The following is a 26,283-nucleotide window of genomic DNA, read 5'->3' as shown; positions in this document are numbered from 1 at the left end:
CTAGCAATCACTACAGTTTTAATAAACAAGTTAAATTTTAATAATTTGCAAATTAATGTGTACATAATTATAATAATAATAATTAAAGACACCTTCCCTACAATTTGTGACATTTTGTAAAAATAATACATATATATTACTTTAAAAACATTAAACATTCCTTTGTCTTAAATGTACGTTTTATGGTAAATTATGATAAAAAGTGAGAAACAATGCACTACCTAGTAGCTCGCGGCGAATGACCTCTCGTGGACGGTCTTTAGACCTAGCCTAGCTAGGCTTAGTTTTGTAGGCCTAGCTGGTAAACATCGGTAACATACGAACATCGTACGATAGCTATATACCTAGCCTGACGTTGTATAGTTACTGCATTAATTGTCTTTCTATTTTTGCCAGACTCCGTTGATACAAATTGGGGAAAACCTGGTATTTTCGCTGAAAAGTTAGGAGTCTTCCATTTGTTTTGGCCTCACGATCGATTGAAAAGTGGGTGAATTACAGAAGAAAAACAAAAATATCAATCCGCGCGCAATGCATTTTGGGATTTATAGCGGGCCGCTATAATTATTAGAATCAACTTATTTTTAACATTTTTAACCATTTAAAGACGAAAAAAGTTATCGCAATAGGACCATATGGTATTATTTTTACATTAAATATAGTTTGTGATCTTAAATTAGATCTAAAAAACGTAGGGAAGGTGTCTTTAATAATAGTTGTTGTGTTAGCATTTAATTTATTGGTTAACATTGCAATTCGTACTATATAACTTCTAAAATTGTATTATATAATATACAAATGATATGCTAATAATATGCTAATGTAGTTTATAGGTGATGCGATAAAACGACTTTGTGTGCTTTAAAAGTTTGCATACAATTTATCTACCGTCTGTGCCCATATGGTAATGTTTGTTTGCAACTTGCTCAGTTATTTTGAATCAAGTTAAAACATGTCGAATTTGGCACAGGGCCAATTATTATCTCTGAATGAATATACAGCAATGATAGCAGATAATTATCTGTACCGGCTGAAGTCGTTTTACATTATTAAGCATTGTTCTCGTAATGCTTAGGATTAAATGGCTAGGTTTAGTAATGGTAGTTATACTTATCAATAACATATAGTCATCTTCAAATTTATCTTTTGTTTACATGTTCAATTTCTTGGGGCCTGTTTTTGCTGCATATCCACAAAATATCTCATTATACTGTTCACACTATTTTTACCGAAGGCACTCAAAACAGAAAATATAGAAACAAATCGTGGAAAGCATAATGTCAGAATGACGGAAAATGTTTCAAGAGAGAGAGATATCCACAAAATATTGTATAAAGCATATATAATACCATATTTTAAGTACTTTTTGGTTGGTCCTGCTAAAATAATTTTTTAAACCAAAGCTGCCTTTCAATGTGTTGGAAAGTCTGAACCTATGTATACTGAGCATGAGTACTTCGCTGCCAAAAATATACCGTGTATAATATTATGGTAAATTCAATAAATGCTGAATTTGCTTTGAAATGTTGAAAAGGTTACTTTACAGAATTTCTTAACCTTTATGGAGTGTATTTAATATATTGCTTTTCAACAGTGGGTGGAATTGTCAATTTCAAACTTTGTCAACTGAATTTTATGAGGAATTCTCAAAAGATTTTTAATATTCAACTGAGCTATTTTGATAGACAATACATTTTGTATTTCTAGCTAGCAATTTCACTAAAATGTAAGATGCGGTTTCAACTGATATAGTTAGGTATTTTAATATTCAGTCCATCCGCAAATTGATTTAATGTGATTTTGAGAAGGTTTTGCTTTCAACAACAAGATTGTCTTACTGTGGTTTCTTTTAGTTCTTTCATTCTTAAGTGATTGTTATTTCCGGCAGTTCCATCCTAGTCATTAAAATTCCCCTTTTTTTCTCCCACCTAAAGTCGCTGTAATTTATTTTATTGCACAGGTATTGTGCAATACTACAATTTTATATGATGATTTATATCTTCCATATGTAAATATTATTAAAATTATGCTATTATTGTATGTTTGTTCAAAGTACATACATCTATTCAATTGTACTGTGATAGCTTCCTGTATTTTAAAAAAAAAAGATATAATTTGTAATTACTAAAGCTATATTTATCTGTGTTATACAAACATTTATGTAGTGGAATACGGTATATTGGCGGAAGGAATTGACTTGCCCTGGCACAGTTATTTTCCTGTTACCATTGTTACAAGCCTTGCCTAATAAATAGTGCATTTTTATCTTGTCAATACCGTATTTTAATAATAATATTAATATGTTCAATCTTTTAATACTTTGCTTACAATACATGTTAGTAGTAGTAGTATAATATTATTCAAGATGATTCAATTTTATTAATTATTATTATTATTTGCTCATTTTTAATTTCCAATTTAATTTTTAATATTATTCAAGATGGTTTCAATTTTATTAAATTTGATTATTTGCTCATTTTTAATTTAATTTTTATTATGGATATTGTTAATATTCTAAATTGACATATTTTTTTTTTCAGGGAGAATTTAACGAATGATCGTTATCTTCAGTCTCAAATGGACGCAGACCAGTATGTGCCGATCTGGACGATAGCAAATTTCAACGCTATTAAGAGATTAACAACAGATATAGGACTTATTATTGCTGTACTTAAAGGTAGACAATGTCTCTCGTATTACACGAATGAATTATTAATTTTTTCGTTCATCAATTTAAGTGCTTTTTTATATGCAGAATTGTTTCCATAAATTAATTTTTCTTCTGTTGTATAATGAGTAAAATTTAATTTTAATCATTTAATTTTGTCAGTTGCGAGTTACAATAAATTTGAAATTTTAATTACTATTAAACCAGTTTTTTTTTTACTTCATAGACAACTTCAATGTTTGTTTTCTTGCTAGTCTAATCACTTTTTTTTTTTTTTTTTTTTTGCGTTAAAATAATTCTCGTTACAGAATCAACATGTGTTGAAGTAGATCCAAGTTCAAAGAAGGTGCGGCCAAGCCATAAAAGACGAACAGTCATACTGAGAGAGGTACCCGAAAGTACACCACTAGAGGTTAGTCGTTAAATAATGTTTCTAAATATTTTATCTGAGGTTCTCCCATTGTGCCCGTTCAGGCTTAGTTAGTCTATTTCGTGCCTAGCTTACCTGGATAAACTGACAAATGCCCTTCTCACCTTCGAAGAGCGAGATATAGTCGAAAAGTAGAAAATTCATTGAATACCCCTCTCCATAAATAAATGGTTCAGGCTATGGTTAATTTACCTGCTAATTTAGCTTTGTGGATTAATTATTGCTTTGGTGGGTAACCAACAAACTTACCCGGGTAAATTACTCAACACGCCCATTGAAAGAACATTTTGATACACTAGCTTAGCCTTATAAAGAAACTTATCTTGGCATCAAAGTGACACTACCTTCAACCCTATAAATTGGGACGAAATGACTTCTGAAAATGTTTTTTTTTATACAAAGCCTAGATCGTTTTAATTATGTTGAATCAAGTGAAATGTAGTGGCTGTAGTATTGAAATAGTGTGAAACCACAACAGCCTGAAGAGAATATGAAAGATGATAACCTATTTACTGCATCACTATAGGTTTTGGATGATCTCATCTCATAAAATACGATCCGAAATCTTAATCCCTTTCTGCTCATTTCGTGAGTGTTGTATCTATCGTGTTACATACAATGATATAAGTGTAACGTATAGATTAAATTCCTAAGGGAGTCAAATCATTTTGTCCATTCAACTTCCGTCAAATTAATATAAAGTTAGAATACCAAGCGAAATTAATCTAATATTAGTAATCTCGCGAGAATTGTGAACCGTTCGTAACGGAAGTAATTTACATCATCTTTTGTAACTTTCCTCAGATTTCGTTCTCCCACACAGTGGAGATTAAATCTTCCAATCAAGTAACAGATCAGCAATTGAATAAGTCCCTCCCCTTTTTATATAAAATCAATCGAAAAGAGCAATACTCAATAATGTCTATCATGTTGATTGTAATGGCTAAATTCTTTAAAAAATTTACATTCTTTTCTTGGAATATTTAAGATAAAACATTTATCACTGGTTGTTAATATACTAAATAGTCTTTAGTTCAGATCGTGAACAATTGTATTTGGTTCTGAAACTGTTTATCTTTCAGCATTATATTCTTTAGTGTAGTTCTTGCTATGAGCAGTTGTATTTAGGTCTGTTCAAATCTTGCTATGTTCACAGAGCAATTGTAATTGGGTGTGTTCAAATCTTGCCATGTTCACAGAGCAATTATAATTGGGTGTGTTCAAATCTTGCTATGTTCACAGAGCAATTGTAATTGGGTGTGTTCAAATCTTGCTATGTTCACAGAGCAATTATGTTTTGTTGTGTTCAAATGTTGCTATGTTCACAGACAATTGTAATTTGGTGTGTTTAATTGTTACTATTATGTTCACAGAGCAAAGTAATTTAATGCTAAAGCTGTTTACTTTCCAATACTGCTTTCTGTGGTTCTAAATCTTCAGATGCTGACAGTGCAATTATGGATATTTTATATTCCAATTGTTTTCCTTTAAGATAAATTAACTTTTCGTCTCGTTTAATCCATTATTAACATGTTGACTTTGTGTCAATTTGAATTGTTAACTGCTGCAAGTGTTTCTGGAGGTACCATTATAAAAATTAGCTGCCAAGATGTTTCCTTGGGGTATCTTTGTATCAAGTCCCAAGCCAAATTTAGGACCAACAAATTGTTATTAACGTATACAAACTATATACTCAAATTCTAATTCAACAAACATTTATTTTATCAAATGACATACATCATTGTTATGTGAAGAATTAGTATTATTTATACTGTACTAACCAAATAAATAAATTATACCAATTAAATGCTATTGCAAAATCTGGCTTCTTGATCGAATGTTCTTTTGTTTGATAAATTAATTGTCATTCACAAAAAGTTCTTATTGTGTCCGGCTTTTGATTGATGTTTTAATGGCCATGGTTGAATTTTGTTCTTTATATTGCACAATCTTCCACAATTAATTGGTGTGTGGGAAGGCCAATCAAGCAAATTGTCTATTTTTTCATTCATATTTCTTGTTTATTTTATTCTGTTTGTTTGAGTAGACCATGAGAGAGGACATATTAATATTAACCAGTCAGTATTTAGTATCAGAGAAATTTGAATTACAATTAGTTCCCTTTCATATTTCATTATCTCTTTGACCAAGGCTGGAGACAAAACTGGAATAAATAAAAAGCCACCACGGTCAGTAATTACCCATTTTACAATACAAAAATATACAAATTTACTAAAAATACTACAGTACTTGCATTCCGATGAAAAATGATTTTCACTATTTGATGAGAATACAAATTCTGTTGTCATTTATATTCTAATTTTATCAGATGCAAAATAACATTGCATACTTTTAACATAAGCTTTGACCTATAGTTATTGCTTAATTAAATAATTTTATATTATTATTATAATGAACCATTGAAATTAAGGAGAATAAAAACCGAATAAAATTAGCATAATTGTTTATTGAAATTTTCTGTTAATTATTATTATTCATTAATTCAATTTGATCGTTTTTTCATTAGTTTGTCATGGTGATGCCATAATCTGTTATTGCTATTTTTGTATTACTTTGACATCCAGTAGGATGATGGATTCTACAATCCGGCTTTTAATTCGAATTTGCGATAATTTATCATAATCTCCGGAAGTGGTTGTTTACTAGAATTTCATTCATTAAACTGCTAAAGTCTACTACGAACAAACTAGGCACGCTGATTTATTGAAGTCCGTGTTTTACTAAGCTTGAGAAACGGGCCGTGTTATACGTTTCGTGGTTTCAGTGAATTGATAATTTGTGAATGAGTTGATGCATTATTGATATTAGATGAGTCATATGACCAGTGTCTGTCTAAAGTGCCCTCACTTTTTACAATTTGTCTTTAATGTCATAGCAGTAGCATTAAGACAACTTGAGTCAGTTCTGTGTCATGCTGATTGAAATAATTTGACATAATGTAAATTTACTTCTTATAGAAGTCATAGTCTGTCAGCCATTCATTTATTTATTCATATATTTACATATTCATTCATCATATATTTTCACAATCATTAATATATTTACACAGTCATTCTTCCATTCGCAAATGTAGATTTACATATTTATTCACTCACTTATTTATTTACTTATTTATTCATTCACTCCTTATTTAAATTCACTCACTTATAAATTCATCCATTCTTATAAATGCTGTAAATATGTTAATTTCACCAAGGTATTACAGAGTTAGATTGATATAATCTGTGTCTCAAATAGACTGAGACATAATTGGAAGAATAAATTATTCCTAGTCACTAAATTAATGAAAATGAATATGTAAGCTGAACTGTTGAAGAGTACACATGCTGTAACGCGTTTCAACGTGTCATGTGACATAAAACGTGTATCACATGACACATGAGCACGTCAGAATTTTGTAATTACTTCGATTTGAATTTTCTAGCGTCTCGTTGCATCGCAAATTCCTTGCGGACGAGCTAAGAAGTTGAATTTAATGGATAATATTTGTTAACAATGTATTCATGCATGAACCTAATATGGTCTTTCACCTCTAGTCATTTGGAGATACAGGTCAAATTTATTAAATTGAATACAGGAAAAAGAGGTTAAAATATATATTACATATTTGTTTATAGAATATTTTACTTGTGTTTATTATTATAACAGACAAATGTCACATCTAACAGTAGTTATAATATAGTATTACAATTCCAATTGTAGTATAAAGGCCTAGGTAGTGTGTCTATTTTGCTCATGAGAAAAATCCTGGTACTGGAAGGATTTAAACCTAAACCTCTATATTGATAAGCTAACCATGTTACCCATCATGCCATTCCGCAAATACTGACATTCTTTCTAGTCTATTTACAGTAAAGTACAGATTTTGTTAAATCAATAAAATTCAAATATTATACATGATTTCTTTATTCACCAATAACAAATGAAAGCTATAGCAAATCGCTTATCGATGGTTTGCCCCGTATTACTAACAAATACATTGTATACAGTACGAATAATCACATAGCAATGAAATTATGCTACACCGAAACCAGATGAAAACGTGAAAACGTTGGTTATTGTATAATATGTATGCCTGTGGCATTATAGCAATTGAAGATAATAGATTAAACTGAACATTTGATGTCATGCGATTGTGAATTAGTGAAACTCAAAACAAATTTGTACTGTCTGCAAATATGTACAGTGCATTAATAATGATGATTGAGAAAGGTTTTTGGATGTCGCAATAATAATCTATTCGCTTCATATATGTTCTCTTTCATGACAAACTCTTGCTTTTTATCTTTGATTTCTAGGATGTTCGTAAGTTGTTCTCAGGTCCGACTTGCCCTCCGATGGTAAGCTGTGAATTTGCGCATAACAACAACTGGTACATCACCTTTGACTCGGACATCGACGCACAAAATGCGTATCGCTACTTGCGTGAAGTTGTCCAGACGTTTCAAGGAAAACCGATTATGGTATGTTCAAATTTCAGAAACTGTTTAATTACCAGCGGAAAATGAATCCAATACGAGGCTTATCCTGTCTTCTTATGAGGCTTGATGAGAGCGTACTGATGATACTTAAAAGTACTTGCGCCTGCGATTAAGAAATGAATATTACAGCATCACTTTAATGTCGCATACAGAATGAATGACGTTTATCATTGTAACAAGTAGCCATCTGAGGATTGATATTGATGTACCTACACAATTGTTAAAGTATAACTGTGTGGTCACGCCATTTTTCCTTGAGTGCAATTGGTTAGAAGGCTAGACATGGGATTTTTCTGATAACCTAAAGTATTATAGTATTGTTATAAACTTATACTATTTATTGTTTGATTATTTTTAGGCAAGGATAAAAGCCAAGCCTCTTCAACGAGTTCCTTACCCACCCAAATCCCGTAATGGATTTAGTCAAACGCCGTCCGGTCCATCTACATATGCCCAGCCCCCAGCGGCAATACCACAGGCATTCCAGTACCCTGCCGTTTCACAACCGCAGATGAACGGCGTACATACTGGCCCACCGCTCTCGTACTATACACAAATACTGCCACAAGGGTGGACACCAACGCAATCATATTTTGAGGCACCTAATGTGGTAAGATTTTGTTGTTTTTTTTGCAATATATACACATACATACTATTAGAATGGGGAATTTCCTATGTTTATGTGTTGCACTACAATAGTTTATCCATCATATCTCACTTCTGTGATGTTGTGCTGGTGACTGTATTCCACAGTTGTGTGTTGAGGGCACAATGTTAAAATAAAAACATTTCTGTGCACATTTTGATTGCTCTTCCATTTAAATATTGTGTATTCTTCATATATTTACTTTTAGATATGCCATCATTCAAATCAGGTGGCATTCAATTTGTTTATTTCACAATACAACAAATAATATACAACTTAATGGTCCTGCAATATCATAAACCTTTTTTTTTTTTAAATAAATATTTGTATAGATGGTAATTAACATAATTTCGGGAAACAGTATCTGAGATTATCTATCATATTAAAATAAAATGTTTATATTGGTATAATTGTACAGATAACCTGGCAACCTTTCATGTCTGCCATGCTAATCTTGACATATAATTGAAGATTAAATTTTAATGGCAGCCGACAAGTAATTATCAAACTCGCTTTGAAATACATCATTTTTTATTTAAAGCTGGTACCTAATGCTCCAAAGATTTGATTAATCTATTTAACAAATCTCAGAGGAGAGCTGCTTCCAATATTCTGTGGAAAACTAATAAAGTATCTCTACAGGAAAAAAAATATGATGGTAGAATTCTATCATTAGAAAATGGAAAAAAATCTATAGAATAGAAAACAGTATTGCAAAAAATGTATACAATTCGGTCATTATAACTTGTCCCACATAATTATACCAATTTGTTACTTTAGATTAATTAAAATTAATTATTATTCTTTGTAAACGTTGATAAAGCAGCCATTTTTAGCAATGTATATAAATAGTTTTAATTAATAGATACAGAATCTTTTAACAGCTAGCCATTTATCTTTAGAGTTGCGTTACAATAAAAACTTGTGAAATTTATCTTGATGTACTCTCCTATTAAGATCGCTATTTCATCATGCATTAGCCTCTCAGAAATCTGAACAGAAATTGTGAAAAACATGTTAAAGAAAAGACAGGAGAGTAAAGACAGCTGATTTTGTTACATCACTAAGCGTGTGCTTACGTCAACAACTGTGTATGAATGATTTTGTTGTCATTGTAAGAATATAAGAGTTTAATGGAGATGTTGTGATCAAAAGCATGGGGGTGTAGACAATCTGATATTGTATGCTGCTAGTGCTTTAATTTGTTAAATACTAGTATTTTTTAGTTTTTGATACATCGTTGTTTACGTTGTGTACAAATAATTTTCTTGTTTAATCTAAATTTAAATATATAATTCTTATGTTTATATATTTCTCTGTAAATGTGCTAAATAAAAAACAACATAACAATATAATTGATAATTGCCTTAACTCGGTAATTCTTTTTAAAATACAATAAAGGAAATGTCATTAACACATTTTTGTTTTTCTAAATTGATACAATTACACTTGAGAATATGATAAGCTCATTGTAAAACGCAATTGTTTTCCTAGCCAAAGTTTTTTAAAAAAACATTCATTTTATCGTAGTAATCGTAGACATCTGTACATAACTAGCATGAACCAGCTAATATTTGATATAAAATTAATTATTTCAACTATGATTATTAAATATAAACAATAGAATTCAGTGAAGCGTGACAGCAATGTAATCTAAATACAAATTAATTAACCTTTGTTCCATTCATGATTTGTACCGGACATGCTTTATTTATCTACCAAATTATCATATTTTATAATTAAATCGTATTGGATGAAAAACGTCATGTGATTTTGTTACACACCTACTTGTTATCTAATCTTTGAAAAAAAAAAGAATTAAATTGAAATCTATAAACTTGGTTAGGATGTATGCAAACAATTCATGATGGTGATATTAACCTAGGCTCATTTTGTGTGCGAAATTTAAAATTAAAGCTTAGGAGAATACCTTACAAGGCCTTGAATATACTGGGTGGGTGGAGGAAAATTGGGCTAATTACTTTTTATTTATTTATTTTTTTTTCAACCATCCATCCATTTTAGCCCAGAGGATTAACTGATATTATCTAACCTCTAACTAATAAAATTAAAATACATTACAAATAGTTTTTCTATAGACGGACTTGTTACTTGGCTTATTATTGAGGATGGGCTTATTATTGAGGATGGGCTTACTATTGAGGATGGGCTTACTATTGAGGATGTACAGGTTTATTGAAGTATTCACAGAAATTACTATATTACTACTAAATTTACTATCCCTCTTAAAATTTGTTTAAAAATGATCGCATAATTTATTTTCTGTTTGATAATGATATACATTTTATTATTTATGTGCAAACATGTTTTTCATATAATATAAAGGATTTATAAAATTGGCATTGAGATTATAACACATTCAATCTGTACCATCTGCCACTAGTTCTGAAAAGTGTTTTCATACATTTTTTTGGCAGGTGAAAATGTTCAAAGTGAATGTACGCTTTATATTGATATTCTATTTTATTTAATTGTGAAATAGTTAATGATTTTAAAATTATTATTGGGCCGTGTATTTTGTATTTATTTATAATTTTACATTGATTTTGTTGGGCATTAGTGTGGGCTGCAGTTTGATTTGATTTCAAGTATTATTGATATTTATTAGGTTTTAGATTGATTATTTTTATATATAGCTATTATAGTTCATTTATCTTTTATTTTTATTACGTTAATGTTTTGTGTGCAGTGCGTGGTGATACATGTTGAACGGCAGATGAGTGGGCAAGACAAAACATATAGATTAATGCAGCATGTACGCTAAGAGATTGTGACAAGTAGATTGATGGATGTACTAACGGGCACGCTCACGGTCTTAGTGAATCACGGATATGATGAATTGTTTCAAAGTTTTGCTGTTAGCCCTGATCTTATTATTTAAGATTCTTTACCATTATCTTTCCATGTATTAAGAGCATTAGTCTTTTTTTAGCCGATGCCAGAGATAACTATGTTGTCGTCTTCGTTTTATCAACAGTATCGTCATCCATCATTGAATTATCGACATCTTCCTGCACAACATTGGCGTTATCGTTTTTTTTCAACATCCTCTTCCTTATCATTACCGGTACCATCCTAGTCACTGCCGTCTTCATGCCTCCTTTGTTCACTGGTTTTATCTACCCATTCTCCTTGTATCATCAACCGTTATGTGATTATTTAATATTATGCAATATTTGAAATTATTTTAACTATATTATGTAATCATTATCAACGTTGTTATCCTCATCCTATTTTTCTTACCTACGTCTTTATCATTATCACAATAAGTACACATGAAAACCTGAGAAATCAATTATTATATGGTCTCATAAATGGTCTATTTAATAACTGCAAATGGTTTTATAACATTACTGTCTCAAGTTCTTTTTTTTTTCTGTTTTCCGTGATACATCTCCGTGTCACAGCCAATAAATTAGCACAGTCATGAGAAATGAATTGGAAAAGAAATTTAATGCATATAGAGGGCGGGCTATATTCACATCTTTAATGTTTTTTTTCCCTTTTGCTTGATGGTTTACGCGCTTGCCTTCCAATCCTACCCTAGTGTCAACTCTTTCTACTCCGCTTAAAGCCTTAAATGAGTACCCCTTTGACATTGCCTAGAAAAACTTACACTCCACCGGGGTGCTTTGTATGCTATGTGTAAGCTCAAGTGTTTGCTAGGCGATGTGAAATGATTATTACATTATAAGCATGATAAATTATAGTTTATCCATCCAGTTTGGCTCGTTACTTGCTTGTTGTATAACAAAAATATATATATATATAACATTTTCTGGTGTTTTTTATTTTGTCTTGTAGCCACAGCAGCCTTTCTCTTCTAGTGCCTTTCCACCTCATCAAAAAATACCTTATGGAAATCGACAAGTATATACAAATAGAAATATGACTAGCAGGTAATGTGATTTCAGTTTATTTTAATATGTATACTGATTGCAAACAATCATACATAATATCCATTATTGTAAAATTTATACCCTTTGCTGAGAAATGTTTAATAGCATTGTTTCTGCCAGTGAACATTAAGGCTGTGTAATTTGCTAGAGTTTTAAATGATTGCCCTGAAGGAACCATTAGGGCTGAAGATGTTCCATGTTTGGGAATAGTAATACAAAATTCAAGTTAGAATCGGATCATAGTCATAATTTGCTAGGCACAATATATTTTTAATGATTTCTGGTGCGGTGGGATATCTTACATAATTATTACCATAAACAAAATTATTTTAATATATATTGTTAGCTTTAAATAGATTCTGTTTAATAATAAACTAGTTATATTAATAATAATATATATATTGTTAAACATTAATAATAATCAAAATTATTTTATATATATTGTTAGCTTTAATAATATATTCTGTTTAATAATAAACTGTTTATATTAAAAATAATATATATTGTTAAGAATTAATAATAGATTATATTTACTAATAATCTTTTTAATAATAATATATTGTTAAGCATTAATAATAGATTGTGTTTATTAATAAACTGTTTATATTAATAATAATATATATTGTTAAACATTAATAATTGATTTTATTTACTAATAAACTTTTTAATATAATCAAAAATAATAGCCAATTGTCGACATTTACAAATCGGTAGCAGGAACAGAATAATAAACATATTATGATTAATATCATTTAGTATCTAATAATTATCTTTAATAATTACAAAATGAATAATTAATTAAGATGAACATCTAATATCTAGTTGGACTTGTTCCCTTGACAATCAATTTGTTTTGATATAAAGTTGTTATACGTAAACACAATAACACTCTAATAAAGTAAACAGACATCAATCATTTCATATTTTTAATTATTCTATTTTTATTCCACAATTGCTGCATTTTTGTTTCAATAATGTTTTGTGAGATCTAAATGTGATTTTCACTTTTCACTTATCTTCTAATACATTTTAACATCAACATTTAAACAGTATCATTCTTTTAATGCTCAGTTCCTTTATACTTTATAAAACAATCTCAAAAAACAAAAACAATAAAATACACTTGAAGCTAAGAAGATAGACCCAAACAAACAGGGAACCCCAAAAGTGGACTATAAATCACTATCGACTGGGGACCGTCATAAATCGGCATTTATCAATACCCTAGCTACCATATATTTGCATTTGAACCAATTCCTTATACATTAGTTATTAGTCCATCATTGCTTTCATCATCATTATTATTATTGTACAGTAGTATCATGATTATTTACCATAGCTTCATTGTCTTTGGTTCTGGTTTTTTCATATTCCATTTATTATTATTATTCTATGCTCTAATAACATTTATTATTAATTATTATTATCAGGCAAACAAAGTCCAGGACATTGAGCACACCTGAATTTCGATCAATAGAGCATGGCGTTTCTGATGAGAACATTTATAAAGCAAATGAACGACGCCATACAGCTCAAAGTATTAATAGTAACCCTCGACCTATGAACTATGACCGAGAACAAAAAAATGAAAGGAAACTTTCAAATGAAGGACGTGATTATCAACAAAACGGATTCAACAGAAGGAATAATGATGGACCCGTGCATACGCGAACCAGGAATCACGAGGATTTTAACAATGTAAAAGGACAACAACAAATGAATAGGTAGGCTCAAGCAAACAAATAATTAATATTAATAATACAGTTGTTGATAACTTTATACTTTAACAGCAAGGCAACTGCCAGCAATATGTAAATGTGAAGGACAAATTTGCGAGATTGATAAAAAGAAAAATCTATACATATCTAACTGATATGATATATATGGCTATTCTGCTATATTAGTATAACATTAGGACTCCTATCCTGCTGTCCTAAGGGGACACATTCAAACAAAACACCATGTTGATAGGTGTGTCCCCTAAATAGAGGTTGATTGACTGATAGCGTTAAAACATACACTTTTTTGTTTCACAGGAAAGTGTACCCTGATTAGTGTTGTCTGTAACTGATATGATAAATATTGATATTCTGCTATATTAGAATATACAGTAGAACTTCTATTAAGGGGACACATTCAAACAAAATACCATGTTGATAGGTGTATCCCCTGAATAGGGGTTGATTGACTGTAATGTTAAAACATACACTGTTTTGTCCCTTTTTTGTTTGACAGGAAAGTGTTCCCTGATTAGTGTTGTCCCCTGATTAGTGTTGTCCCCTGAATATTAGTGTGACTTTAAAATAAATCCAGAGACCTAGAAAAAGCTTACTTTAAAGAAGGAAATGAACCTTTTATTATTCGTTACTTAAAATATGTAAGCAAAAGAAATTAGGAGTAAAAGCTACTAATTTGCAAAATATTAATAGAAATACTTGGTTGAAATTGATTCATATTATAGCTTATAAGAAATGGAAACTACATGATAAAAACAATTCTAGCATATAAACCAAAGTTCATTAACTTTATTTTAGTATAACTACATCACGCGGCTATTTATGTGTTGATATTTTGCAATCGAGACTCGAGAGGATCGTTAGACAAGTCATGTAGAACTTAAAGCAATGCTTTTCATATAGATTTAATGATATATGCCCACATGTATATAATAAGGCTGAATGCAGTAATACAAGAGGTTTTCATTAAGAGTGTAGGAGGCAGTTGTGAGGTTCCATTGATTGCAGGTTGTGGATATAGGGCCCCCAGGACACTGAGCACGTGAAGAGAAATAAGTTCATAGAAATATGGAAGTTTTAGATTGCATGTGTTGTTTAAATTAGTATAAGATAAAGGCCTATGATCTGTGTACAATTGAGAACCAGTGGTTTTCCACAGTACCACGCCAAGGATGTTAAAGAGTTACTATTAAATTGGGTTTGAACCATACCATAAAAACCCCAGTTGTCTAATGGTAGGATGCTTACATATGGTAGTATGCTTCTTGTGGCGGCTTTTTCTCATTGTCACAGATGTTTATTAATTAATTAATTACCAGTATACAGTATCACCGGACGGTTTGCAGTTTCACATATTTCAAATTATCATTTAACAGTATTATAGTATTATATTACTGTGAATAAATTTGTTTGTGAATGAATTTTTCAAAACATATGCTTGAAAGATACTAATTGTATTGAAAATCAAAATATTTTACAATTTCCTGTTTCTCTATTATTTTGATATAGGAATTATTCTTTATATAAAAGGCATGTCAGTTTCAATGTTTAAATTTATTTGGTTTCAGAAGAAGTACTGGAAGCTTGCCTTTCAACGAGCGCCCTCGACGTCGTCATGATAGTGCATCCAGTCGAAAATCTTTCAGAGAAACCAAAGAGAAGGAACCAGTTGTTAAAATTCCTTCGCCCTCTTTAGACCCTTCCTCTTTTCCACCACTTCCAGGACATACCGAAAACTCCAGAGTCGAAGTTGGGAAAGAGGTCGTACAAAAAGAGGTTACAGAAGCAGAAACTGTTACCAAGTTTGCAGATATTTGTAAAGGAATCGTAAGTAACCTCAAAATATGTTAATTGTCTTATAATATAAAGTTAAATGAATACCGTGGAGTAACATTGATTATGCATGGATATTATAAGGTTTAAATGTCAAACTATTAAAACACAAATTTTATACTCAAATTTAAATCACAGCACAAGGGAATTAAACACTTGAGAATTGAGAGTTTAATGATTCGTGGAAATAATTAAATAACTTTTATTATTATCAATGTTTCCGGTTTCTGCATTTAGAGTAACCACATTTCTCTGTAAAATCTTAATAAATTCTAGTTCTAATAGTGATGTGGTCAGAAAATTAGAGTTTTATTGTACTCTATATCTTATTTAGCCATTAATGTAGTTAGTATGCATCAAATCTTCATTGATAATGTTGTAATGTCTTTAAATTCTATTATATTTTATAAAATATTTAAATGTACAATTTCAGAAAGCAGTTAAAACTCAAGATTCTAAAACTGTGAACCCAAGTAGTTCGACTACTACAACTCAAGCTAATAAATCTGATGTCTCTCTTGCGTCTAAATCTGGCGTGTCACCTACAAACTCTATAGAGCCTGACAAATCAACACCTATTACACCACAAACGAATACACAAAGGTTTGTATATAGCTTGTAATTTTTGATGGTTTTGATAGCTTTGCTTAATGACATGATTTCACCACATGACCTCACCACTACCTACCTAACCTCTTTGAGCCTCGTGGCCCATATGGCTGTATTGGCAATTTCCAGTTGGTTCTATTGGCGGCGATTTGTTTTTCTTCGTTCCATGTCCTCCGCCATGTTGTTTTGGGCCGTCCGACTCTTCTCCTGCCTTTTCATGTCATAGCTATAATAATATAATAATAACAACTTTATTTAAAATGGATGCAACACTTGAATCACCAGATTGGTGGCATATACTGACTATTGTTTTCCCTTCTCATCACATGGCACAATCCATTTCCACCTTTTGATCTTGGTCTCTCGCTTATTCTTTTCATTTTTGTGGTTGCTGGATGTAACCCTTATTATGAATTTTCCATTTCCTCTGAAGCGTTCGACCAGTTTAAAGTGCTCAGATATCTCTTCATGTCATCTCCACCATCTTCCTTGTCTTCAACTTTTCCAGTTCTTAGTCGCCACTCTATAAAATCTTTTTCTCCACCCACCTATTGTCAGTTATTCTTGTTATGTATGCTGTCTGTAACATTTCAAAACCCATACAACTCTCCAAATCTTGATATGTGCTGGGGCGGATCCAGACATTTTGAGAGGGGGGGTCCGCCGATAAAAAGGGCACATCAGATATTGAGTATTTGAGCCACAGCCCCCCCATGGTGGGGGTTGTGGCGAAGCGAATTTTGTTACAGGACACACTTAGATGGCCGGAAATGGCACTCTCGCACGCAAAATCCATGATAAATGGCACCTTTCTAGTTCGCCGGAAATGACACTTATTAGCAGGGTATAACGATGCAAAATTAAAAGTTGTTATTTTTCAACCAATTTAAACATTATCTGTTGGTATTTTGTTTCAATATTCCAATAAAGAAAGAATTACGAAAATCTGACTTGTAGTTTTCGAAATATAGGGTCTAAAACATTGCCGAAAATGATCGTTTTTAGCCACGAACGTTGTAAACAAATTGCGCCATTTTTCGCTAAAATAATTACATATAATTACGTTTTATAGTAATTTCTTTTATATATCAACATTGGAAATATCAATAAAATATGTTATTAAATGTTTATAAAATATATAGAGTTGTTTATTTAACGGAATTCGTACAAATTCATTGCTCTAAATTTGTGTAGTACCGTTCAGTACAGAGAGATCACGTGACTTCTTGGTACACGCGAGAGAAAACATTCCGCTGTGGGTGATTCGCGTCCACCAATCAAATAGCCAGAATCCAAAATCATTCAACCGTGAGCTCTGCCGATCGCGGGAAAGCTCAGCTTTGATTGGCTTACGATGACATCATATCACAAAATGGTGGTTTTGTAGTTGAGCCTCACGTAATTTTCACAAATATTGTTTCAAAAATGAAATAAATGAACCTTCTTTATGGTATGTGTGATTTTTCTTTAAAAGATTTGAATAATAAAGGCTTCATATCGAGAAAAAAACATTTTTTTTGGCACTTATAATAAATATTTCTCAGAGAAAAAAGCACATGGCTTCAACTTGTAGAACTATATTATCTTGGCATAGGAAGACAAACAAATCCCAGGTCATGAGAGGCTCAACTACAAAAACAAGGTTGAATAGTCTAATTTCGATGATTTTTTAGTAAACAATCTACCGCGTATGGTCGTACGCGCTAGATAGTACGATATTTTAACTACATTTTTTACATGTTTGGTTGGATGTAATGGAAATAAAAAATAGTTGATCTGATGGAATGATATGTAAATAAACAAATACTCAAAAGAATTATGTTTACAGTTCAATTATTTTCAGAATAATAATACATAAAAATGTGTTTACCAATGGACAAATAATCGAGTCAATGACATAGCGCGCATGGTAACGTACGCGGAGTTGAATCGTAAAAAGTTTACATGCGCCCTCTGTAGTATGTGAAACGATCTATTTTTAGAAGTTTAAGTAGAGATCATCACGCGTCACCACCTCTCACGATGCTCTTTGATCGGCCGCCGTAACTTAACATCGCGCTCATTGTGATAAATTTCTGTTTTTATTTTTGGGGTTAGTGTAGCCTACTCTGTGCATACTAATATACACACAAATATGTCACACAAATAAAATATTGAACCTCTAAAAAAAGGGCACCCTTAAAATTTAGGGGGGGTCCGGACCCCGTGGACCCCCCCTCTGGATCCGCCCCAGATGTGGCAGATTTTTTACCGGTGAATTAAAATTCTTATAAACATTAAGATGTTATTGATGAGAGTAATCCGTTTTGGGGTTACTTTTAATTGAAATCCATGTTGCCTTGAAGATTTATTTGTGCACTTTGCGTTTGAAGCAGCTTATTAATTGTTTGTGAACTCTGTATTGATGTTCTCATTCCCACACATCTAATGATGGTAAATTATCGTTATACAAGTACTATTAATGTGTGTGACAATGTGTGGGAGGTGTTTGTACACGCTTCTACTGATAAGTTAATATGTGCAAGTGTTACTTACTGTACAGAATTCTTGTAATAAAATCTCATCAAATAAATTCTGCATTCGTGAAAATGTATCTAAAGGGATACAGAAAAGCATGTGTTCATGGTAGAGTAATAAGGCCTTAACAAATGTTTATGTTAACACAGCATCATCAGTTGAATTAGGGTTATTTTTCTTCTTCGTTTGTAAAGCTGGTTTTGAGTCATTCACATAATAATACGGACAAAATAACAAAAAAGATAAATTCACTGGTGCATGCAAATTCTATTCAACATTTTTGATATTCAATTACAAAAAAAGAAAAATCTGATTCGTTGGTCAAGCATCACAATACCATATATTACAGTTTGATCATTAACATCTAATTGCATGGACAGTTTGATAATTAACATCTAATTGTATGGTTTTAAACATTGAGAAAAAATTGTTTTCATAATTATTATAACTACTTTTCCCACACAGTAAAAAGTCAACAAAAAAGTCCTATCAAGCAGCAAGTGAGCCTAGCAAAGCCGCTGTGAGCTCATCTGATGAAACACCTTCATCATCTCAGGCCCTGTCTACAACAACTACCAAGCCCGCCAGTAATCAGATGTCACCTACGCCACAGGAGACTGTACCCGTGACTGCTTCAACCAAAGTTAATACTAGTAACATCAATGCAAAAGAAACAGCTGATACAACAAGTGCAACAGAAGTACAATGTGCATCCTCTGGTGTAAGTATTTTTTTGTATATTGCCATCTACCTTGGAGAAAATAATTAAATGTCTATTTCTTTTGTTTGTGTTGTTCTCTGTTTTTAACTAATATGATAAAACATATTTTTCACTTATAAAAAATCATTGCAAATTCGGTTTTTGGTACATTATGTGTTTTCTAAAGTTCCGTCACTGTCAAACTAGTTTGTCAAAAAAAATGTGCCCAAATATGGCAGTTATATGCCCAAATATGGTAGTGATATGACATCATGTCCATATATGTCACATAATGTTTGATAGTGTAGACATAGCTTTAAAGAATAAAGCTCCAAACTACTCCTGGATCTGCCCCAGATACTATGTTTGAAAATGTTTTAACGTAATGCTACAACTGTCTTCTGGAGAAAAATGTACTTGTTTCTTACTGGTGCCTTATATTTAAATTTCTACTGCATTAACTGTTGTTTTCACTTTTTTAATCTTGTTAATATAACTTCATTGTTAATTTTGATTGTAATATATTATAATATTATGTCAATTTGTTAACGCAGGATGCATCCAAAAAATTCAGCTACGCTGCAATCGCACGAAGGAAGCCAGGACCGGGGGAAGTTTGCCCGACTCAAGGTCAAACCAATACCCCACCTGCAAAGAACGCAACAACTAATAAAAATGCCACAACGAATCCAAAACAAGACAAAGAACGTGACCAGAACGAACAACCTACCCGCAACCATAGAGATAACGACAAAAGAAGATCAAACGGTCGCAGCTCCCCAGGAAGCCGAAGGTCACCTGGAGGCCGTAGATCTCCAACTGCCGGACGAAACCAGACATCGCAGAAGACGAAATAAACGATTTGAGCCAAAGATTAGCAGGTGAATGGTTTCGGAGTTTGGTTTTTGAGGTAGATGAATGAATTGCAATCCATGACCTATACGTGATGCTAGATGTAAAATATAGAATAATTTTACCGGATATATTTGCTTGGAATATTTCACAGCAACAGGTCGTGTGGTAATCATTGTGATAATGTACTGGTAAAGATGTGCTGTATAGCCATCAACAAAGACTTCAGAGACAAAGGAATTCACTAAAACCAGAACTTCTTATGGAAATTAAGAAACATTTTACTTTTTAATCACTTCCTTTTTAATATTTCAGCAAAAGTATTTTTTAATCAAGTTTTCAAAGAAAAGGTTGTATTAAATTTAGGTTTTTTTTAAAAGAATTTTGGGATCATGTTTTTAATTTTAATCGCATGCTTTTTAAGTTTTAAAAAGAAAAAAAAAGAAAATATAATGGATAAAGGTTTCTTATTGGATGTTTAGTTGCCGTGGTTACAGTAGAAAATGCTTTTGCTGAATAAATACAAGAAGAAAGTAGAGAAGATTTACAAAAAAAAGTGATGTTTGAAAGAAATGTGAAAGAATTGGGGAAAATGAGGTTCTTATTGTTTGGGGAAACAACCAGTTTATAAATATAGAGGGCGCTATTATGTTCCTACTAGTACGTTACCATGTTTGTGTATCGTGCTAACAATTTTTTCGCCAACATAGGAACACCCCTCTTTAAATAAGTGTGATGTTCTTTTTTCAGTTTTAAAAGTGGAGAAGTCTCCCAGGTTGGAGCATTCCATTTGAAATTGGAAAAAAAAGAGCAAATTATTTAGCGAGAAAAAAACAACCTTGTAAATGTTTTATTTTCTGAGGAAAAAAAAAGAATATTATGTAAATACTTAAATGTAATAATTGTTAATTGATAGTTCTTACTATACAATTAGTATTTTCAACGATAATTAAGATATTTCTTGCATATATGTTTTATGTTTACTTTTTATTGGTTTAAATTAGGCATTATGGGTTACCATGGTGTTACTTAGACCCCATTTACACTTACGTTTGGGTCCTGGGCCGCTCCAGGATCGGGTCCAAATTTAATTGTTTGGGCCTGATCCAGTGTGTTTACACTTTCGTTCCAAATTATGGCCCTGAGGATTCATTTTCTCAAGCCATTGCCCACAGTTCACTGCATAAGCTGGCCTAAACATAAAAGCTGCTCCTGGCTTGAGAGGTGGTCAAGGTGTGCATCCGGCCCAGGCCCAGCCTAACTTTATTAATCAGACCCAAATCGTAAGTGTAAATAGGGTCTTACTGTTCTATACACAAGACATGAATACGTAAACCCTTGTGATATGCCATTGGTTAATTATATATACATCTCTTCTCTATGAAATGCCAAAAAAACCTGGAATTATTATGATACCAACAATATTTTGGTAAAAGCCCAAAATGATCCAGTTTTGGTGAGAGTGGAATGTGCGTGAATGTTGTGTAAACTTTAGATGATATTCATGTTGTTAAAACATTGAAAGTTGAGATAAGTACAGCCCAGTTTTCAATTCCTACTCATTTGAAATAGATGAATAGGGAGTATTATTTCCTGGGTATGAACCTATAAAGCAAAAACAACTTCTTATATCAAGATAATGCAAATGTTGAGTGGAAGAAATTTACTTACGCAAACAAAATTAAAATTTGATTTTTAATTTGTTTTCTCTTATGCTGTATTTTGATGTAATTTCACCTCGATGAAAAGAAACATGCAATGACGTTCCGGTTAAACATATTTAACAGAAGTCTTTTCTTCATTTAGAATAAATAATTCATGGGTTGTATAATAATGGTGTAAAATTTTGGAGAAGTACCTTTGTGCACTTCATTGCACACAGGGGTGAATGCACAAACCGTGATCCAACCATGAAGATGAGTAAAAGAAAACAAAACTCATCTGAAAGTTGAATACAATTGTATTGAGCAAGCAATTAAGTGAATGTATCAGTCAAATTATTATTATATTATAATATTACGACGAAAAAAGAAATATATTTGATAAAGTTAGTTTTTGCAGCTGCTGGTGCTAATAATGAGATCATTTATTAAGAATTTGTGAAATTTAGTGTTTTGGCTTATTATTGCGGGACTTTAATGGGAGTTGTTTTTGTGTGAACTTTCTAATCTTGTGTGACAAACTGTCCTTAACCAGGTTTTTTAGTGCGCACTAGTAGTGTTGGCTTGGGATTCATTTTGTATTAGTGAATGTAAATTTGTGTAAATTTTCTTAACTCCAATGTCTACATTTGATGACAAATCACTCCTTTAGTTTCTCATCTTTACTGGCAATGGTCTTCCATTTCTCAGCTAAGCTTTTTTTTTTTTGTGCAATTCAATCGTAAAATTGTCATTTGATAGTTTTGTTCTTTAGCAAATCAAGTTTTGAAAATTATGTTTAAATGCTTGTTTGCCACTTATAGAATGTATAGGATAACCTGTTTAAAATCTCTGGCTTGTTCATGTTGAACTCAAACTGACCTCTGCTTGAAAAACCATTGGTTCCCATATCTGCATTCTGATTTATGGTGAGGTACACAGTGTTGACTTTACATCTTTAACCATTTTGTTGCTGTGCTGGTACATGCACTGCCTAACATGCTCTTAGGCATGTTGGTTTCAGAGGGAAAAATTTCTGTTTACTGGTGACCAGTGTTGTTTTATTGTATTCTATAATCAGTTCCTCAAATGCTACATTAACACGTTCCGTTCATGGAATGGAAGAAGGCGCCGTTATGTTAACAATGGAAAATTATATACAGGATTAAATGATGCTGTCTTCTGTGAATGTAGCTTGATGTAGGTCTTAAACTGTAAGAATATCCCAAACACCCTGTAGACAGCTGGTTTTGCTATTTTAATTTCAATGTGCTCTGTGGTAACGATCTCCATCAACAGAAAATGGTTGTATCTCAAAATCAAGATAAATCCACCTTTCATTTGGCATTTCACAGATTTTTTGTGGAAGAAAATCTAGGCCTTGTTAAGAATGCTTGAGTTATTTAGCATTACTGTACCTACACTGATATTAGGCACATCTGAGGATTTTAAATACTCGTAAATTTTAATGCTCTACGTATAAATTATTTCTTAATCATTAAATTTTGATATTTAATTTGCTGTAATATTATTTTTGATTTCTATAATTAAATTAGCAAAAATCTGCAAAATTTATAGAAGAATTTGTGTATATTAATATATATTATATATCAACAGAATCTGTGTATGTTTACACATATATATCTATACATATAAATATGTATATATTGTGTTTGAAAATAATGTAATAATTACAGTTGCGAAAATGTTTAATTTTCTGTTTTAGATGTTCATGATTTTCAGTATTCCGGATTTTGCAAGCGCCATTTGATGAGTCCTCTACTGTTGATTGGTCAGCTATAAATAGCCATTTCAGTACTATACAGGTCACTTGAGGTCATTTACCATTAGCCTGATGACATCACTTCCTGTTGATATTTCAATATTTAATTATCCTTAAAATGTTTAAGTTTATTATTCTGTTTTAAATTAATTTATGCGTATTCCCTTATATCACTGTTGATATCGGTTTTAATTGTTTTATAAATGTTGAGAAAAAGATACAACACTATTTAAAATTATTTAATTAAAATCTTATACATTTTGAGAGAAAAATTATATATATTTATGATTTGCCTCAATTGCACTTGTTTTTATCATATTTACACTGATTAAACTTCCAAGGTTCTATTTTTCTTGTTACTATCTAGTCAACTGTAAATTGAACTATACCTTCTGGTTTATAAGGTATCATCACCGGTCATGATTAAGAGTTTGAAATCAATTTTCTATATATTTTATAAAATCAGAAATGTTTATTACGCTGAGTTTTCCTTTCTTCTTTTCGTATCACTAGCTTTTATTCAATTTCTTTTTGTATGCAGACAACTTCCAACTCATTGGCTAACAATTGACTTGTCCTTATTCTGTGAGGGGTAGGGGAGAAGAGCTACCTTTTTATAATCAAATAACATTATATACAGTACCATGTTTGATGATTAATTAAGTATTTGGGTTTTTAGTTAGACTAATTTTTCAGAATGTATTAAAAATTGCAACTCACTAAAATGTAAAAAAAAAAAGAGAAATATTATAAGCAAAGTGGATACAGTGTGCTTCGAAACAAAGAGTTATTTTAAGAAAGTTGCTGACGTAGCCTATGTACAAGTTTATATATGTATATTGGTAAATAGCTCGCCTACAGCCAACTCCATCTTAATGTATAAGTTGGTTATTAATGCCTTCTAAAAAACTATATAATATAATAATTATATAACAAATTAAAAGGACTGAAACCTTGCATTTTTATTATAGATTCTAAAACAGGATTGTTTGGGTTTGGTTTTTTTAATGTGGGTTTGAGGTGTTTAGTAACTTAGCAACGTGAAGCTTTTGGTCGATCACATGTTTCAAAGTATGTAATGTGTATAATAGTTAATCAAGTTTATTTTTTGTCATTATTTTTCACAGCTATTGTGCAATTCTAACGTTTAAGGTATAAATGGCAGAATAATACAAGTCAATATTGCTTCCTTCTCAATGTCAACATTATTTTTGTTTATACCTTGAGAATGTGTAGAATATTAAAATGAAAATTAGGCTGCAGGTTCCAAATAGAAGATGCTTAATCTATAAGTTTTAATTTGCTATATTATATACCATTATTCTAATGGTTTTTGTATAATAAAGCGAATTGAATCCCATCAAATGGCTTACACAAAATATATAGAAATTGTTTATCTGTCATTCAGTCTATATGTGGCCTTTGGAGGCTTTGACATTTTCATTTAGTTTATCAAAACAACCTAAACAAATACAGTAGAACACCTTTTTTTGGGGACACCCATATTAAGGCGATACTTTTTCCGTGAAACAAACAAGGGGAAATATCTGTATACTGTATAACAATACAGCCGGCCAACCACTAGACAGGAGACACCACTGTTGTGGGTATGGGTTATGTTTCCAAATGTTATCTCCTTAATAGGGTTCTACTGTATAAGGAAAATATAATATATGTATTCAATGTGTAATTGTACAATCCATTTGGAGTTTTTTTTTTTTGGTACTGCTAAGTGTTGAATATTGTTCTTCTGTGTTTTTTATCTGGCTAATTTGGTTCCCAACAGATCCAACCAGACGTGTTTGCCTTGGGTCTAGTTTTGAACCTATTGTTCAGTGTAATTCATAGAATTCATTCACTGCCAGTCGTATTTCAAAATCAAATTCCTGTCACGATATTTTTTTAAGGAAACTTTAATTTGGAATGCAATATATTGGGAATGAATTTTATAATTATTGTTAATAATTGGTGATGACTTGATGGGGATTACGAAAATTGCAATTATATGTGTCATCACACCAGTGGCGTAATGGCTATGAGCGCTCACTGGCTAAACCCAGGGGCCCTGGAGCTTATGGGGGCCCCTGAGTAGTGCCAAGAGGAAAACATCCGACATCAAAATATGTCAAAAAAGCTACAAACGTCCGAGGCCTCCAGCGTTGGAGGGCCACTTAGGGTTCCTAAACCAGGGGCCTCAGCGTTATGCCACTGCATCACACAGGTACAGTCGATGCTAAATTGGTTATCGTGTTCAGACGTCAAACTTGATGTTAGTGAACGCGTCAAACTTGATGTTGGTAAACGCATCAAACTTAATGTTGGTAAACGCGTCAAACATCTGTGATTTGGGTCGTACTGTACATTATGATTGTAAGAAATACAGCAATTATATGTAAAGAAATATAAAGCCATATTATGAACATGAACCATATGTTGTCAGTAAACCA

The 26,283-nt window shown here is 31.7% G+C and overlaps 1 protein-coding gene across 3 annotated transcripts in view; it reads left to right on the top strand.

Annotated features, from left to right (window-relative positions):
* LOC144840872 (uncharacterized) overlaps nucleotides 1-21,665 on the top strand; it is a 47,240-nt gene extending 25,575 nt beyond the window's left edge. For all 3 annotated transcript variants that reach the window (XM_078696956.1, XM_078696948.1, XM_078696964.1), the window contains 10 exons: nucleotides 2,541-2,677; nucleotides 2,977-3,080; nucleotides 7,418-7,582; nucleotides 7,959-8,210; nucleotides 12,072-12,166; nucleotides 13,597-13,890; nucleotides 15,471-15,729; nucleotides 16,169-16,338; nucleotides 19,327-19,582; nucleotides 20,116-21,665. In XM_078696956.1, the coding sequence (XP_078553082.1) occupies nucleotides 2,541-2,677; nucleotides 2,977-3,080; nucleotides 7,418-7,582; nucleotides 7,959-8,210; nucleotides 12,072-12,166; nucleotides 13,597-13,890; nucleotides 15,471-15,729; nucleotides 16,169-16,338; nucleotides 19,327-19,582; nucleotides 20,116-20,418 (2,035 nt within the window). In that variant the 3' untranslated portion in view covers nucleotides 20,419-21,665. The remainder of the gene's footprint in view (nucleotides 1-2,540; nucleotides 2,678-2,976; nucleotides 3,081-7,417; nucleotides 7,583-7,958; nucleotides 8,211-12,071; nucleotides 12,167-13,596; nucleotides 13,891-15,470; nucleotides 15,730-16,168; nucleotides 16,339-19,326; nucleotides 19,583-20,115) is intronic.
* Nucleotides 21,666-26,283: the final 4,618 nt, after the last annotated feature.

The sequence above is a fragment of the Antedon bifida genome, chromosome 1 (genome assembly GCF_963402885.1).
Source record: "Antedon bifida chromosome 1, ecAntBifi1.1, whole genome shotgun sequence".
Taxonomy (NCBI): domain Eukaryota; kingdom Metazoa; phylum Echinodermata; class Crinoidea; order Comatulida; family Antedonidae; genus Antedon; species Antedon bifida.
This window is presented reverse-complemented; position numbering and strand designations above follow the sequence as displayed.